This window comes from Dendropsophus ebraccatus, chromosome 11 (assembly GCF_027789765.1).
Source record: "Dendropsophus ebraccatus isolate aDenEbr1 chromosome 11, aDenEbr1.pat, whole genome shotgun sequence".
Lineage (NCBI taxonomy): Eukaryota > Metazoa > Chordata > Amphibia > Anura > Hylidae > Dendropsophus > Dendropsophus ebraccatus.
The window spans coordinates 78,540,740-78,555,975 of record NC_091464.1 but is presented as its reverse complement, the minus strand read 5'-3'; the positions used below and the strand labels follow the sequence as shown (position 1 = coordinate 78,555,975).

The 15,236-nt window shown below is 43.5% G+C and overlaps 1 protein-coding gene across 8 annotated transcripts in view; it reads left to right on the top strand.

The window, feature by feature from the left end:
* Positions 1-15,236, top strand: part of TIAM1 (TIAM Rac1 associated GEF 1) — a 241,741-nt gene that overhangs the window by 207,163 nt on the left and 19,342 nt on the right. For 7 of the 8 annotated variants that reach the window (XM_069946252.1, XM_069946254.1, XM_069946253.1 and 4 more), the window contains one exon: positions 2,893-2,984. In XM_069946252.1, the coding sequence (XP_069802353.1) occupies positions 2,893-2,984 (92 nt within the window). Of the gene's footprint in view, positions 1-2,892; positions 2,985-9,652; positions 9,702-15,236 lie in introns of those variants that run through there. The other variant, XM_069946259.1, reaches the window with a different exon arrangement.

Sequence of the window (15,236 nt, the reverse complement as noted above, 5' to 3'; positions counted from 1 at the left end):
CGCCCCAGCAGGGATATAAAACCACAAGCTGCATTTCCCTGTTATTTGGAAGAATTTTTTATATGTCTTAGACCCCACTGATGTCCAGACCCCACCGATCGCTAGGAGACAAAGATAACAACGAGAGAAACGCTCTAAGGTTTGGTGGGTACTTGACATCCAAGACATTATTAAAGCGTAACTGTCATTTCAGGGTCATTTTTTTAAAAACATTAAATATCAACAGTACATACGATTTTAAGAAACTCTGTAATAGGTTTTATGTACTAAAAGAGTTTCCTTCTGTACTGAAAAAGCAATCTCCCAGCCTCCCCCCTCACATCAGATGAAGCAGGATTTCTGTCTCCATTATGTGGCTATGGAGAGGGGAGGGGCTGTTAGGAGTGACTGAGCACGGAGCAGTCCAACACAGCACAACACCCTGCAATCTTCTCTCAGTAAGTTCATAGATAAGCACTGACCTTTCTGACACCTGAATTTAGCGTTTTAGGTGCCCAGACAGTCTACAAACAGCTGACCTTCATGTCACCTCTTCCTGCTCCCTCATCTCCCTCAGCCCCTCCCCCCTTCATAGGCTTACAATGGAGAGAGCAGAACCCGTCTTCACTGGCTTCTCTGTAATGAAGACGTGTTTGCCTGATAATGCACAGATAAGAAGTCAGGGGGGGAGGCTGGGAGATTGCTTCTTGAGTACAGAAGGAGGCTTTTTTGGCTGGTGAAACCTATTACAGAGTTTCTTAAAATCGCTTATACTACTGATTTCTGCAATAAAAAAAAACATGACAGTTACGCTTTAATAGGACTCTTTAGTCTCTCCTCTGTGGTGCCCTCTGCTGGCATGAACAGATACAGATGAAATCCTGTATTCAGTGTTATAATTGTCATGAGGATTAGTATGTAAAGCACTTGCACCACTATGTGAAACCAGGTATAGATGTGGAAGCACTGCAGCTTGGCAGCACCTGAGGTTGGCTACATCCCTGGCAGGAGGATAGATTTGACTTGGACAACTCTATTGTGATCATATTGACTCACTGGACACTTGCTCTTCATTTTATACCCTTGTTCGTTTTCATGGGATAATACAGTCAGAAGCAATGGGATATATAAATCGCCCAACAATATCTGCACAAGGTTTTTGTTCCAGACCACAAAGTGTGTATTTAAAGTAACTATTACTGCATTGGTGCTTGATAACTGCCAAAAGATAGTGCCTTTTGGTGGAGCCAACAACAGTACCCACCAGAGTAAAGGAGCATAAAGCTTATTCAGCATAGAATTCCTGCCCTGGGTATGAGATTAAAGTCTTATTTGTAGCTGTGGTTCTCTTTTTCTGATACAGGGCTCCATCTCTCTTGAATAGCTCTAGTAATGGCAGTACTTTATTATGTATCTCTAAAGCTATGCAAGAGATTCAGAGCTCTGTATCAGAGAAACAGAGCTTCAAATAAGATGTTATACCCAGATAAGTAACCTTCCTAGAATAGGGGGAACTTTACACTGCTGCTTCACTCTGAGTAAGGTGCAGGGGGTACCGCAGTGGGATCCACCATAGGCCTCCCAGAACACAAGGCGCTGAGCTTTCTTTAGTTACACCAGAAGTTTATTAATAATGCAAGGTTAGGAACTTATTCTGTACTGTTTATACTTGGATCTCAGTAGTAAAACAGGATGCAGTCGTCTAACCCTTTCTGTCAGTTTCTGGTAGCTTTATTTGGCAGTTTCTAAGGTATGTCTGCTTCTGGGAAAGCTGGGTCTCATTGTATTTGACTGCCATATATACATTTTTCAGGAACCTAGCACTTTGGTGTTTGGAAACTAACTGAGCCCGGAAAAAAGTCTCTTATGTTCTGCGAGGCCTTTGGTGGAACCCACAGCGGTACCCACTATCCTTTTCTTAGGGAATCATTAGACCTCCCTAACCTTAGGTAGGTCACCTATTTTGGGTAACTCATTTGTATCTAGAGCTTTGTTTTTTAGTTACAGATCTCAATATCCCCAGCATAACTAGATTTAAATGGTAAAGTTGTTCCACATGAGCAGTACAACTTTACTGCTTAATCTCTTTAATCTTATAGAATTTTATCATGTAACTGTTTATCAGAACAGCAACACTCTGACTTCTATTAAAGGAGAACTCTGGGCTAATGTAAGAAATCACAGAGGGCAGGGGGTGGTGTGAACGTAACAATCAAAGGATACTTACCCATCACATCACAGAGCAGTGACCCCACTTATGGTCCCCCACCGGTCTCCTGGCCCTGTGACGTGACAGCCCCGCTCAGAAATGTCAGCCAGTCAGTTAGTGAGGTGGGACATCTCTGCAATCACAGACTGACTTAGCAGGTAGTCCCTGCCGAATCGTGATGACACAGGAAGCCAAAGAAAAACAGGGGATTTAAGGGTGACAGTGAACAGTGGTGCGGGTAAGTATCCCTTGACTGATATGTTCCCACCACCCCCTGTCCTCCTTGATTTATCACATGAAGTTGCAATACACGGATTGTTGGACCTTTAAAACAACAGAGCGTTAATAGATGAGTGCTGACTTGAAGGTTTGTGGTTTTCTTCAGCGAAGGAGAGGACATTGGAGAGGTCAGCCGGGGAAGAAGCTTGCACGGGAGGATGGAGTAATTGATCTTGACAGATTTATGTTGTGAGGTGGAAGGATGAACACTCCATGATGTACTGGTCAGCCGCGCTAACAGTACACTGTCTAGAGGAGAACAACTCTCTGTCCTTTCCCTGTAGGAATCTCATGTTCTTCAGGTTTTACCGGTTCTAGGTGAAAATGGATATATTACATAGACCTAATGTGGACTGTGGTGCCCCGGGGTGAGCATGCCTGGTGTAGATTGCCTCTAATGCCACCATTTATTTTCACATTTGCAGGTTGCAGCGAAGACGACACCTGCACCGAGACCACCCCAGAGGAGATAGAAGTGCAGCTGGAGGTGTCAGACGAGACCGATACAATAAACAAAGTAAGCGCCTGCTCATGATCCCTCTGTGTGTCACGTTAGAGGTCATGTATCAGCCGCGGTTGAGGTTTTTATCTGCCTCTTATATTTTGATGTGTTTTTCTTTTATATATCTATTGGACCTATTAGCTCTGTGTATAATTTTTTTATTTGGTTTGAGTTATATAAAGCTTGATATGTGTATTTTACAACATGTCACCATTTGGAATGAACAGTTTCTTTAGTCTTTTTCACACAAGCCAGTTTGTTGAACATTTTTATATAGTGTTTTTTTTTTTTTTTATATTGCTAAAGCAGTTAGTAAATCCTCCCTCCCAGCGTGTGCAATGTAGGGCACAGAAAGCGTTAACTTGTCATGGCTGTGTCCTTGTATTGTGCAGAGGGAAAACCCTTTCTGTATCAGTGTCCTATGCTTTACATGGGGGGGGGGGGTAGATAATGTATGACTGAAAATTACTGAAATGGCTTATAAAATCGGTACAGTATGGCTCTATATTATGGCTTCATAGACTTTGTTCTGAATGGAGAATGAAGCCTTACTATACTGGAGAACATAAGGATCAGGCATTTTAAATTCAACATGCCAGATTCTTTTCTCCTTCAATCTCCTTTCAGGAAGAGTATTGTATGTTTGATCTCTTCAGCGTGGGTTTACGAGGTTCAAACTGTGGAAAAAGTTGTTTGCGTTGCATTTTTAACTCTGTATTCATGGGGCTGTTCTCATCTGAGATAATATAATTATATTTATATGGCTCATCAAATTAAATAGTTTCACAAATACTTTCATTTAGCAAACTTGCCTCCTCCTGATATGCCTGTTTGTTGTCTAGGTTACCAACCACCACTCTGCTGTAAAACCAGTGATCTGGCTGGTGTATAGCTAATATGTAGATGTATAGAGCAATACAGTATAATATATGTATATTATAGCTATAATATATCTCTCTTTTTTATATATATATATATATATATATATATATATATATATATATATATATATATTATATATATATACACATACACACACACACACACACCTTGGTTTAAGAGTAACTTGGATTGAGAGCATTTTGCCAGAAGAGCTCACAGTTTTTCAAAATTGTAACTTGGTTTAAGAGCTGGGGGAGGGGTGTGGTCTGCATAGCGGGGTCTACAGAACTGTACTCCGACCCAGGAAGTCTCCCTCACCTTCCAAGGCTGGGGCCTGCATCAGGGGACAGGACTGTGGAGGTAATCTCTTCATAGCTGTAACCCCTTTCTGCATGGACTGAGTGCTGAATTCATGTGCCCACATCTGTCCTGCTAATTCCTTCATGCTCCCTGCAGTCTCTGTCATCCCTTGTGTTTCCAATCTTCTCCATTCCTGCTATAATATGCCTGCACTTACACTGAGCTATACACGCTGCTGCTATAATGTGTCTGCACTTACACTCAGCTATACACACTGCTGCTATAATGTGCCTGCACTCACACTCAGCCATTCACACTGCTGTATAGAAATGTTTGTCACTTTCCTCCTGCACAGCTCTGTGATTCCCACTTCCTGATTGGTCCATGCTGAACACCCCACCTTCCCCATTGCATCATGTGACTAAACAGCCCTCTGACAGCAGCCCTGCTTCTCTATTCTAGCCTGTTGTACTCTACTGCATTATGGGCATCTGCATCTCCATCCTGTATATACAAACTGCTGCTGTGTTATCAGGGTTATACAGTTACTATACATTATACACCACATGCTGATTGCTATACTGTACAGTAACTTATATATCACATATCCAGCTGCTGTGTTATCAGGGTTATGCAGTTACTATACATTATACACCACATGCTGATTGCTATACTGTACAGTAACTTATATATCACATATCCAGCTGCTGTGTTATCAGGTATATGCCCTTACTATACATTATATACCACATGCTGATTGCTATACTGTACAGTAACTTATATATCACATATCCAGCTGCTGTGTTATCAGGGTTATACAGTTACTATACATTATATACCACATGCTGATTGCTGTACTGTACAGTAACTTATAATATCACATATTTATTTGTTTCTAAAGGTTTTTTTCATTTGTTTTACATGTTTAGAATAAAAAAATCATCATTTTTGGGGTGTGGAACCAATTGTCTGCATATCAGTGAATTCTTATGGGAAAATCTACTTTGGTTTAAGAGTGATTTGGATTACAAGCATGGTCCCAGAAAGAATTAGGCTTGTAATCCAAGGCACCACTGTGTGTGTGTGTGTGTGTGTGTGTGTGTGTGTGTGTGTGTGTGTGTGTGTGTGTGTGTGTATAGATATATATTTGCACAAGCACCAGGCAGACCACTGCTTTTAGAGCAGAGTGGTGGTTAGTAACCTATACAACAAATGAATGTATTTGCAAAAAGAGCAGCATATCAGAAGGAAACAAGTATCTGCAAAAATATTTAACAAGACAAGCCTTACAGGTATAACTAAATTAGTTGGGATGGGAATATATCTTTAAGCATGTATTCACACATTCCAGCTGAGTAACATTTCTGTTTTTGCAGCAGTTGAACCGTGATGTAACAGCGATGCGTGAATACACCCTAGCAATACCTGTCCTTCCTCTTGTACAGTGTGTTTCCTCATTGTGGTGCACAGCAGCGGCACAGGGGCCACTCCGTCTCATTGGCTACAAGTCTCCTGTAATTGCCTTGGCTGCTGTTCCCTATTAGAGTCGCCTGGCATCAGCTGCCTAGTGACTTCCTGCCATTAGACATGGAGCCTTGGAGCAGCTAATTGCTCGTGATTTATATCTTAATGGTTCAGGCTGATCTGATATAATTACTACTTGTATGTAAAAATATGACACAGTATCAGACTGAGATATTCTTGGATCAGCCGCAGTGTACAGTCATTTCCTTATAGGAGGCTAACCTGCCCATAACGCAGGGGAGAAGACGGTAAACCTTTTTTTGTATACTGCAGGGATGGTCACATTTTATTAATCCTTCCTATCATTTGTTCCTGGGAAAGCTGGGTGACTGCTACTGTCGCCACCTCCGCTTCTGTCTGTTACTACAAGACTAGGAAGATTTACTGTTTAGAAGCATGACCGCCCTTGTGGGAGCTAGGATGGTGATCAATATTGGTTGTCACCCAACTTTCCCAGGATCAGACCTGAAGAAATAGAGGATGATTAGAGGGTTTTGAAGACTTCACGAGAAATACTGCCTATGTGTTTCCAAGTCTCCAGTGTAGAGCAGAGATATCCTTATATAGAATAGCCGGGTTATCAATATCCACAGGAAGAGCAGCTTCCTGCACATCCAGAGGAATAAAAACCTCCTCACACCCCGCGCCTCATTGTTCTGCCGCCGAGCAGACGTGTAACACTACAGATGTCAGACACCGCTTCACATAGTAAGTCACATTCTCGGAGCTTCTCTTTCTTCCTTCTGATTTCTCTCTTCCTCTTTTATCACTTTATTTTCTTCTTTTTCTTTTATTTTCTTTCTCTGTGTCTATCTTTAGCTTCCCTCTTTTTCTTTCCATTTCTCCCACACTTTATCAGTCTCCGTCTCTATCACTTCCCTGTCTATTACGCTTTCACATGCTTCGCTGTTTACTCGCTATTTACTGACTGACTCTCCCAGCTTCATCCTCTCTTGTGCTCTTTTGCACCTCACTCTTCCACTCTCTTGCATGAGGTTTTCTCTTGTGTCCTCGTTGCTGTCACGTTCCCTCTCATGTGCCGCCTCTCGCTCTTGAACCCTCTTACAATGGCCCCCCTCTTGCACCCTCTCATATCGCCCCCTCCTTATTGCACCCTCTCACATCGCCCCCCCTTCCTGCACCCTCTCACATCGCCCCCCTTCCTGCACCCTCACATCGCCCCCCCTTCCTGCACCCTCTCACATCGCCCCCCCTTCTTGCACCCTCCCACATGTTTCCCCCCCTTCTTGCACCCTCTCACATGCCCCACCTTCTTGCACCCTCTCACATGCCCCCCCCTTCTTGCACCCTCTCACATGCCCCCCCGTCTTGCACCCTCTCACATGCCCCCACCTTCTTGCACCCTCTCACATGCCCCCCCCGTCTTGCACCCTCTCACATGCCCCCCCCTTCTTGCACCCTCTCACATGCCCCCCCGTCTTGCACCCTCTCACATGCCCCCACCTTCTTGCACCCTCTCACATGCCCCCCCCTTCTTGCACCCTCTCACATGCCCCCCCCTTCTTGCACCCTCTCACATGCCCCCCCCCTTCTTGTACCCTCTCACATGGCCCCCCTTTTCACCCTCTGTCATCGCGCCCCCCCCCTCTCATGTTTTTGCATCCTTTTTCACTCTTTGACCACCCATCGCTCTCTTGTCCTTGCGTCCTTCCTACACCCACCTTGATGCTCTCTTACATGTGCTCCCTCTGGTTCTTGCACCACTCAACACTCTGTTGTTCTTGGGACTGTGACCACTTTCTCTTTGGCCTCTCTCTTGTTCCCCCCTTTTTTCCCCCTTACACCTCTCTTGGGTCCCTTTTTTCTCTCTCTCCCATGCTTCCTTTTGCTTTCTTACTGTTGTTCCCTCCCCCCCAACCCTCTTGCTCTTTTACCCCACAGTCACTTTATTTCGCCCCCTCTCGCCCTCTTTGTCATTTGCCTTCTTTCTGTGATGTTTGCGCTTTCTGCTATTATAAATTAAGGTGTCGCCTCCTATTTTTTTCCGTGATATAGTGCTTAAGCTTCTTATAATTTGCGGTAGGATAAGTGTTATCTCTTATAAAAAGTGGCATTGTCCTATGAGGTTGTAAAATGGTGCAGGATTTAAGAGCAGCTTTGTACTATCAGTCCTCATGCCTCTTTTACAGCTAATAGGACAATATGGCGGCATGATAAGCCGCCAGCCGTGAGCAACACAACTTGAATGCCGTCCTGATTCGAGACCTTTTCTTATGGCTCTGGTTGGTACAAGTGTTGTCCAAGTTAATTGCTGAAAATTGGCTTATTGGATTCCTTTGCTGTTTATTATGAGCTCTTATTATAAGATCTTCTGCCTTGATGCCAGCAGGATGGCATCGCTTGGAACACTTGCCGTATGTGCCTCTTTATATCTAATGTTAGACTGTTTTGATCTAGGATTTTTATGCTTTTATCACGTATTTTGTTGCTGTGTAAGGATATATCTAATAAGTAAAGAAGGAAGTGTAGGGCCTATTATACGGATCCCATACTGGATGGGCCAATTCTAAGATGGTCCCCTACACCTGATTTCATTAAAGGGTGCTTTCACCATATCAACCCCTGTCCTAATGCCCCATTGGAGGGGAAACATATAGCTGCTATGGTTTCCTGAGACAACCCATTGAACACTGGCTTACCATGCAAGTAATGCCTCATCTCTCCATCCGCAAAGCAAGTACCAGTCTGATTTATGCTACGTACCCTAGACAAGAGGCTGCAGAATATCAGCCTCCTTTCGCTCATCCAAGAGAAGTTCCCTTTTACAACTAATGGATATGAAGCCATGTACCGTGCACTTAGAAATTTAGATGCGCTCTGTTAATTTGACCATAACCCCCAAGAAGTGGATGTATATAAGCACCAAAATAGAGGTTAAAGTCGGCCATACATCTTAGAGAGCAATTGTTATCTCTCTGTGCATACATGCTGAATAAATATAGAGATGGTAGAAAGACAGTGACAAACTCGTGGCAACTTCACCTATATTAAAATCCAATATGACTCTATCTTCTCTTCCTGTGCAGTCAGGGGAGAGTCAGAAGGCCACATTAGAGCGGCCGTCCCCATTAAAATCAGTGGGTTTAGTCAACTTTAATCTAATGTGTATAGCCAAGGTAAACCTACATATAAGATAGCTGTCAGCCAACATCTATGTCTCCTGATCTTTCAACACACATGCAGTCTCTGCTCAGCCGAGCGTTCACATGCTCAGAATGGAGAGAGGAGAGGTAAGCCACTGCCAGCCACCTTTGGTGTCGGCTTATCTTCCTGAGAATTAAAGGATTAGGGTGTTGAAATACAACATATCCGATCCTTCAGCCACCATACACATTAGATGACGGCTGGTCCTGCTAAGACATCGGCCAACATCACTTGATCATGAAAAACTTTGTATAAAAAAGTTCACCCAAAAGTCATCCTGGGCTAAAGTGCCTATGGGTAATAGGGGGATATAATAGTTGGGGCTTTAGACCATGCACATATAGGAAGCGGTGTGCATTTAGCTTTGTGTAATTGTACTAATCACATGTTACTTTATATGGATCCCCAGCATTTTTAGTTTGTTCCAGCCTTAGCAGTAAATGCAATGCTATCTGCTCTGTCACCGAGGGGGGTCTGAGCAGCACATTGATGGCTGCCACTGACAGGCAGTCACCCGTCTGGCTGATAAATAAAACCTCCTTATTTCTTTCCCTTCTGGAGAGAATAAGCACAATCCCCCCCCCCCCCCCCCCCCTCCATCCTCCATCCATAGCTCTCGAAATTCCCTGGAAGTAGTAATGACTTGAATAGAAGAATGTTCCTGTGCGTGTAACCCACAATTTGCCGACTGCAGCCGCAGGCAGCATCAAGTTTTATCATGCCTGCCGCACCTACCCTGAGCTGCGAGGAGGCTCCAGATTGTAGGGTTGGATCCTCTGCCGTGTCCTGGCTGCTGCTCCTCACTATGTATCAGGCAGCGGATCTCCACCATCAGTCCCCAGCCTTATGATCCTACAAAAGGTAAACTCATAGGCTTCGCTTTTCAAGGGATTTGCAAGGTTTTCAGCAACAAAATGTTATCATTCCTTGATTCTGTGTATTCTTTATTTAGAATATATATATATATATATATATATATATATATATTTTTTGCATTTTTAAAAATTTTTTGCATTGCATGTGCAGTTAGATATGTAGCAGAGCTGGTTGTGTTGCTTCAGGCTTTAAGGATTTGTTCGGTGATGAAGCTTAAATGTTAGTTTACCTGTATGGATATAGATTTATTAATGTAATAATATATAACATTATTTAACCCTATATGTGCTGGTTGGGGTTTATACTGGATTGAGTATAATTACTTTTCCCTATCTTGACCTAATGTTCGGCTATTAGAACCTCATTTATTTTGCGCTTTCTTGTCTTTGAAATCTCTTAATCTTTCTATGTAATATTTAAGCCTTTTTCCTGCCAGTCGGTTGATCCCTTCCAGTTAGAGAAATGCAAAGGAGACTTATGTAAATGTACATTTTTTTTTTTTTTTTTAATAAGAAAGCTTAATAGATCATCTTCAGGATATAGATCTGACTATATTGTTATGAACGTCTGCCCTTGGGGGTGTCTGACTGGTTAATGCATGGACGGTGCTGCCATAGATACACACATCCTTCAGCCTCTGAGGGTGATTCACATGCCAAAAATATTTCTTAGTGACTGATCCTGAGGATGGACCCCTCAGCCATTAGAGAAGTAATCGGTCTTCAATTTAAGGTGTTATTAGGTATCGTGGCTCCAGTGGTTGGTAAGGGGCCCATGGTCTTAGGAGTGCAGCTCCCTGTACATGACTGGATCTATCTGGGGGTCTCGGAGATGTGGTCTTCACATGCCTGTTTTCGAGTACTTCATCTGTTTGACTATTATTGTTCCCATGGAAGTAATACATGTAATAATGGAAGTAATACATGAATAGTTACTGCAGTGCAGACATGTTTGGAGCAATGTTTGCTTTGCATTTCTAGACCGAATCCGTTCTGCTTGTTGTATGTGTGCTTGACCCCTGAGTGATATCCCTACAGAAAACCTACAGCCCATCCATCTTCTACAGCATGTAATCCATTGTGACAGGCCAGAAATATAACTAATGAGCCATAGCCGCCTTAAAGGAGTGTTCCACTTACAAGAAGTCATGACCTGTCTCTAGGATATCCTTCTGTTTCATGATTAGCGGGGGTCAGACTGCCATGACATAGGGGCAGCAGTGCTGCCTTCACTTTTTCCCACTCTAAACATTGCAGTGCTTCATTCTTCAAATTTGTCCTTGTTTACCCTCTTAGAGATAGGTCATCACTTTGAGATACAGACATGGTCATAGTGATCTGGTAACATCAAGGCCCTCTAAACCCAATGCTTTATCTGTAGTGGGTACGTAATAATAGGCTCACGGGAGATGTCGTGCTGTGGCAGATCCTCCTAAAGGAGGCCTCAAAGTTTAGTAGGCATCGTGATCAGGTACCTGTTGAAAGTAACCAGCAGCCACTATTTTCATTGCAAAAGTAAAAAATGCTTGGGAGACAGTAGCTGGCACTGCTGTTCTCTCGTGGACAATAGTGGTAATCCTGTTCCCACAGTAGAAAGCCAAGTGCATGTAGTCACAACGTAGCCAGGACGTCATAGATAAAAAGGTAACTTTATTCCACCATCTTCAGATACAAGTTTCAGTGCTAAATACGGACAAAAAGAGAAAGGAGCCGCTGCACCTCACAACTTTGGCTGATCCTAATGCCCCTCGGCATTACACTAAATCAACACTGTCAGCACAAACAGGGAAAGGAAGGCCATAGAATGCCCCTGCAACCCCAATGTCACATGACCAACCCCCGAGGGCCCCCCAAACCCAGCAGGCACCTCAGGCGGAAAAAGAGGCCACCAAGCAATAAAATTACCTAGTTATCCGTTACCTCCTGGCTACGGTGTGACTACTTGCACTTGGCATTATTTTCATTGGACGTCAACGTCCTCCAGAGATCTTAAGATATTACATACGATTCCTACTAAGGACCTCCCACTACTTTTAGTAAAACATGTCTGTATTGTGCCCCTAAGAATGGGTTATCCAGAAGTTGCATTGGCACCAATGTACACAATAGTACAGGTATTATCTGGTTACTGCTATGCAATGTCTCATTTGTCTTGTACAAATTACAATTGTTATAGGTTGGGCCGGACGTGTAAAAGTAGGTGCCAAGACTGGTGCCCAAAGGCGGCAAATAGATGTTTTAGAGAATAAGACCTGGAATATTCTATCATGTGGCTCTCAGTCTCCATATTATTAAAAGAAGGTGGCATATATCTGGAAACCCCACTAATCCTGGGGCCACTTGCTAAGCATTACCTGTCGGATGCCATTCAACATAATGCAAAGGAGCCCATGGAGCCTCATTTAAGAGTCTCAAAACACAGGACTAGCCAGATGTGCCACTGGGAAGGACCCAGCCAAGGGGTGGCTCCTGTAGGGAAACCACCATATTAAGTGGTCAATGTAATGACAAGGGAAAAACCAAGGGCAGGTATCCATCCACACAGCTGTTTCAGGGTGTTGCCCCTCATCAGTGTGGAGCAGGATTCTGGCTAGGTGGGAGCAATGCCTAGTAAAGCCATAAGAGAAACATATTGCTGATCTCAGGGAGACCAGCCAAACAATGTCACTTTCGGCTGCAGATTAAAGCGCTCAATGCAGTAAAATCCTAGGTGCATTGCTCCCTGGGAAACATGAATCAACATAAAGGACAGTGATCATGAATGCTTCAATGCCTTTGCCAGGAATGAAGGATTAACTCCCCTTCTCTGGATTGGTGTGGTCCCTAGTGGTTGGAGTCCCTCCCTTATATAGTTGTATAAGACTGAGAATGTTTGTCGACTCGTCTTATATACTGTCCCAAGTGACCGCTATGTGGCCCATAGCTTGGGTTCTTACTGACATTGTGCAGACAATGAAGGACAGCTCTTTATTAAATTATAGTACTTTATATGCTTTCATTGAGGTCTTTGCATGGTGCGTTCTCCAAGGAACATGAACCTAAATCACACATAGTATAATTAGTGTTGGGATATGGAAAACCCAAGAACCTAGACATTCAGTCCAAGAACATCTGGCCTCTCACCATCTTTGGAAGTTGCCATCGTAGGTCATTGACCCATTTCCTTATTATGGTGAATCAGAGCAGAAGTAGCATACAGGAAACCACCAGATACTATTGTTACATCTAGAAGGAAGTTTACAGAGACTAAGGAAATGCTACGTTATCACTGAGAAGGGGGTCATTATGCCGTATCCGCACATTTCTCCTCAGAGATCTCCTCACACGTCTTACAGCAGCCAGGTGTTGTCTGTGGTGTTTTCCGTAGCCCAGAGAAAAGAGGATTAGAGGTTAGGAGTCGTAGATTACGGAGTATTGCTATGTTGTTTTCTGCAGAACAAAGAGAAAATACAAGAACGTAAAAGAGAAAAAATAACATTTTGTCAGAGCTAAAATATCTGCGTTTGATCAATTAAGACTGTGATGGAGATAATCTGTGAAGAGGACATCTTATTCTTCTGTCACTCCATGCTCCTATGGCAGAACTAGACACCATCACATGTGCCGAGCCTCCTTGCTCTTTAATTTAACTTGAACATTTGAAAACCACTTGGTTGTTAAGAAATAGCTTGCCTATAAGGCCATGTATCCCTAGCAGCTGTCTATGTCTTGGAGTATTTCCTCATGCCCACCTAGAGTAGGGGTCTCAAACTCGTAGCCCTCCAGCTGCTGCAAAACTACAATTCCCATCATGCCTCAACAACCAAAGCTTTAGCCGCGAGCTCCACACCTGTATCCCAGACGAAAGACCCAATTGATGTCCACTTTCTGCTGTACATGTATTGAAGACTCTTCTCTATTATTTCCTAAGAAGGTACACCAGACAATATATGGTGGAAACCACAGTATTATACAATGGAAACCTCATTAGGTTTCCTACTTTTTCTAGAGTGCCTGTAGACCTGAGCGGGTACACATTTATATCCATTATATCAGCTGTCATGTGGTGTTTGTCTTCAGCGAGAATGAAGTTAATGCATTAGAAGGTACAGGTCATCTGTTCATGAGATCAGTGACTGGTTTTATTACATTGAAAAGATATGTCACGGCCTCCATTCAGGTAACACAGAGATCATGCCAGATTACAGTAGGCGCGTGGAAGCTGGTGTAATAAGGTTACGTTCACACTTCATTTGGCAGTGTCCATCGGAGGTACACTGTATGTCTGAATGATTTGCTGGCGGATGCTACTGTGTCGATATATTGTGGAATCTGTCCCCCATAAGCTTTACAATGATGGAATCCCAGTAAACACTCAATATACACCCCAGTATAGGTCCATTGAAAGCTGTTTTTAGTCATGTGCGGGTTGTGGCATTGCTTTCCCAGTACACGGACAGGAACTAAAGGTGCCTTTATAGATGAGCGCTCTATCATGGCTTGTGAAGGGGGAGCCTGACCAGGTGACACATCTATGATGTCTTTTTAGCCTAATGGGGCTTATGGATGGGTGATGTCTTCATGAGACAAACTTATATTAATATTAAGATAGAATGCCCATTATCAGCTTATTTCTTAGCAGGTGCCTTTCAGAGAGCACAAACTGTGCCTATTTACCCTCATATCTTCCCCATGACAAACTTTTCTGTGCTTTCTATGCAAAGGGGTGTAAACCGCCACCAGACTGCTCTGACGCAGGGCTTCTACCTCAACAAAATACAGTGGTCCCTCAACAAAATGCAGTGGTCCCTCAACTTACAATGGCCTCAAGATACAATATTTTCAACATACAATGTTCCTTTCTGGACCATCGTAACTTGAGACTAGACTCAACATATGATGCTACAGACAGTCGGGATCTGTGGAACATGTAAAAAAAACAACAAAAAAAATAGCAAATCGATCAATGAAAGTGGCCATATTACTGGTAAAATCCCAGTATTAGTGAAGTGCATGCACTGCTTGGCTGTCTGGTATCTCGTCTCTACAGTATAGTGTGATACTACATGTCCTTTACTGCTCTTCACTTGGGCCAGGATGAGTTGCGCCTTTGGGCAGCAGTTTTCCATAGAGTTTTGGTCTCAACATACAATGGTTTCAACATACTATGGTCGTCCTGGAACCAATTAATATTGCATGTTGAGGGACCACTGTACTGGACAGTGAGAATCCATTACACTCAATCTTATCTTCAATGTAAGGTATCGAGTCAGAAGATCCCTATACACCTAAAGCCCCTATTACATGGGGTGATATTAAGGAACAAACGAGTGCTGTCAGCGCTTGTTTGCTTCTCGTTCCCCGTTCTCTGCTGGCGCTATTACAAGCATCGGCAGCAAGCAGGTGAGAGCCAGGGGGCGGCGGAGACATGCAAGGGTACGCGGAGAGGCTGCCCGGGTGATCGCTAGATCGTCCGGGCAGCCCATAGAAGATAGCGGAAGTCTGCTGCCACCCTCCTATTCCATGGAGCGACGACAGCAGA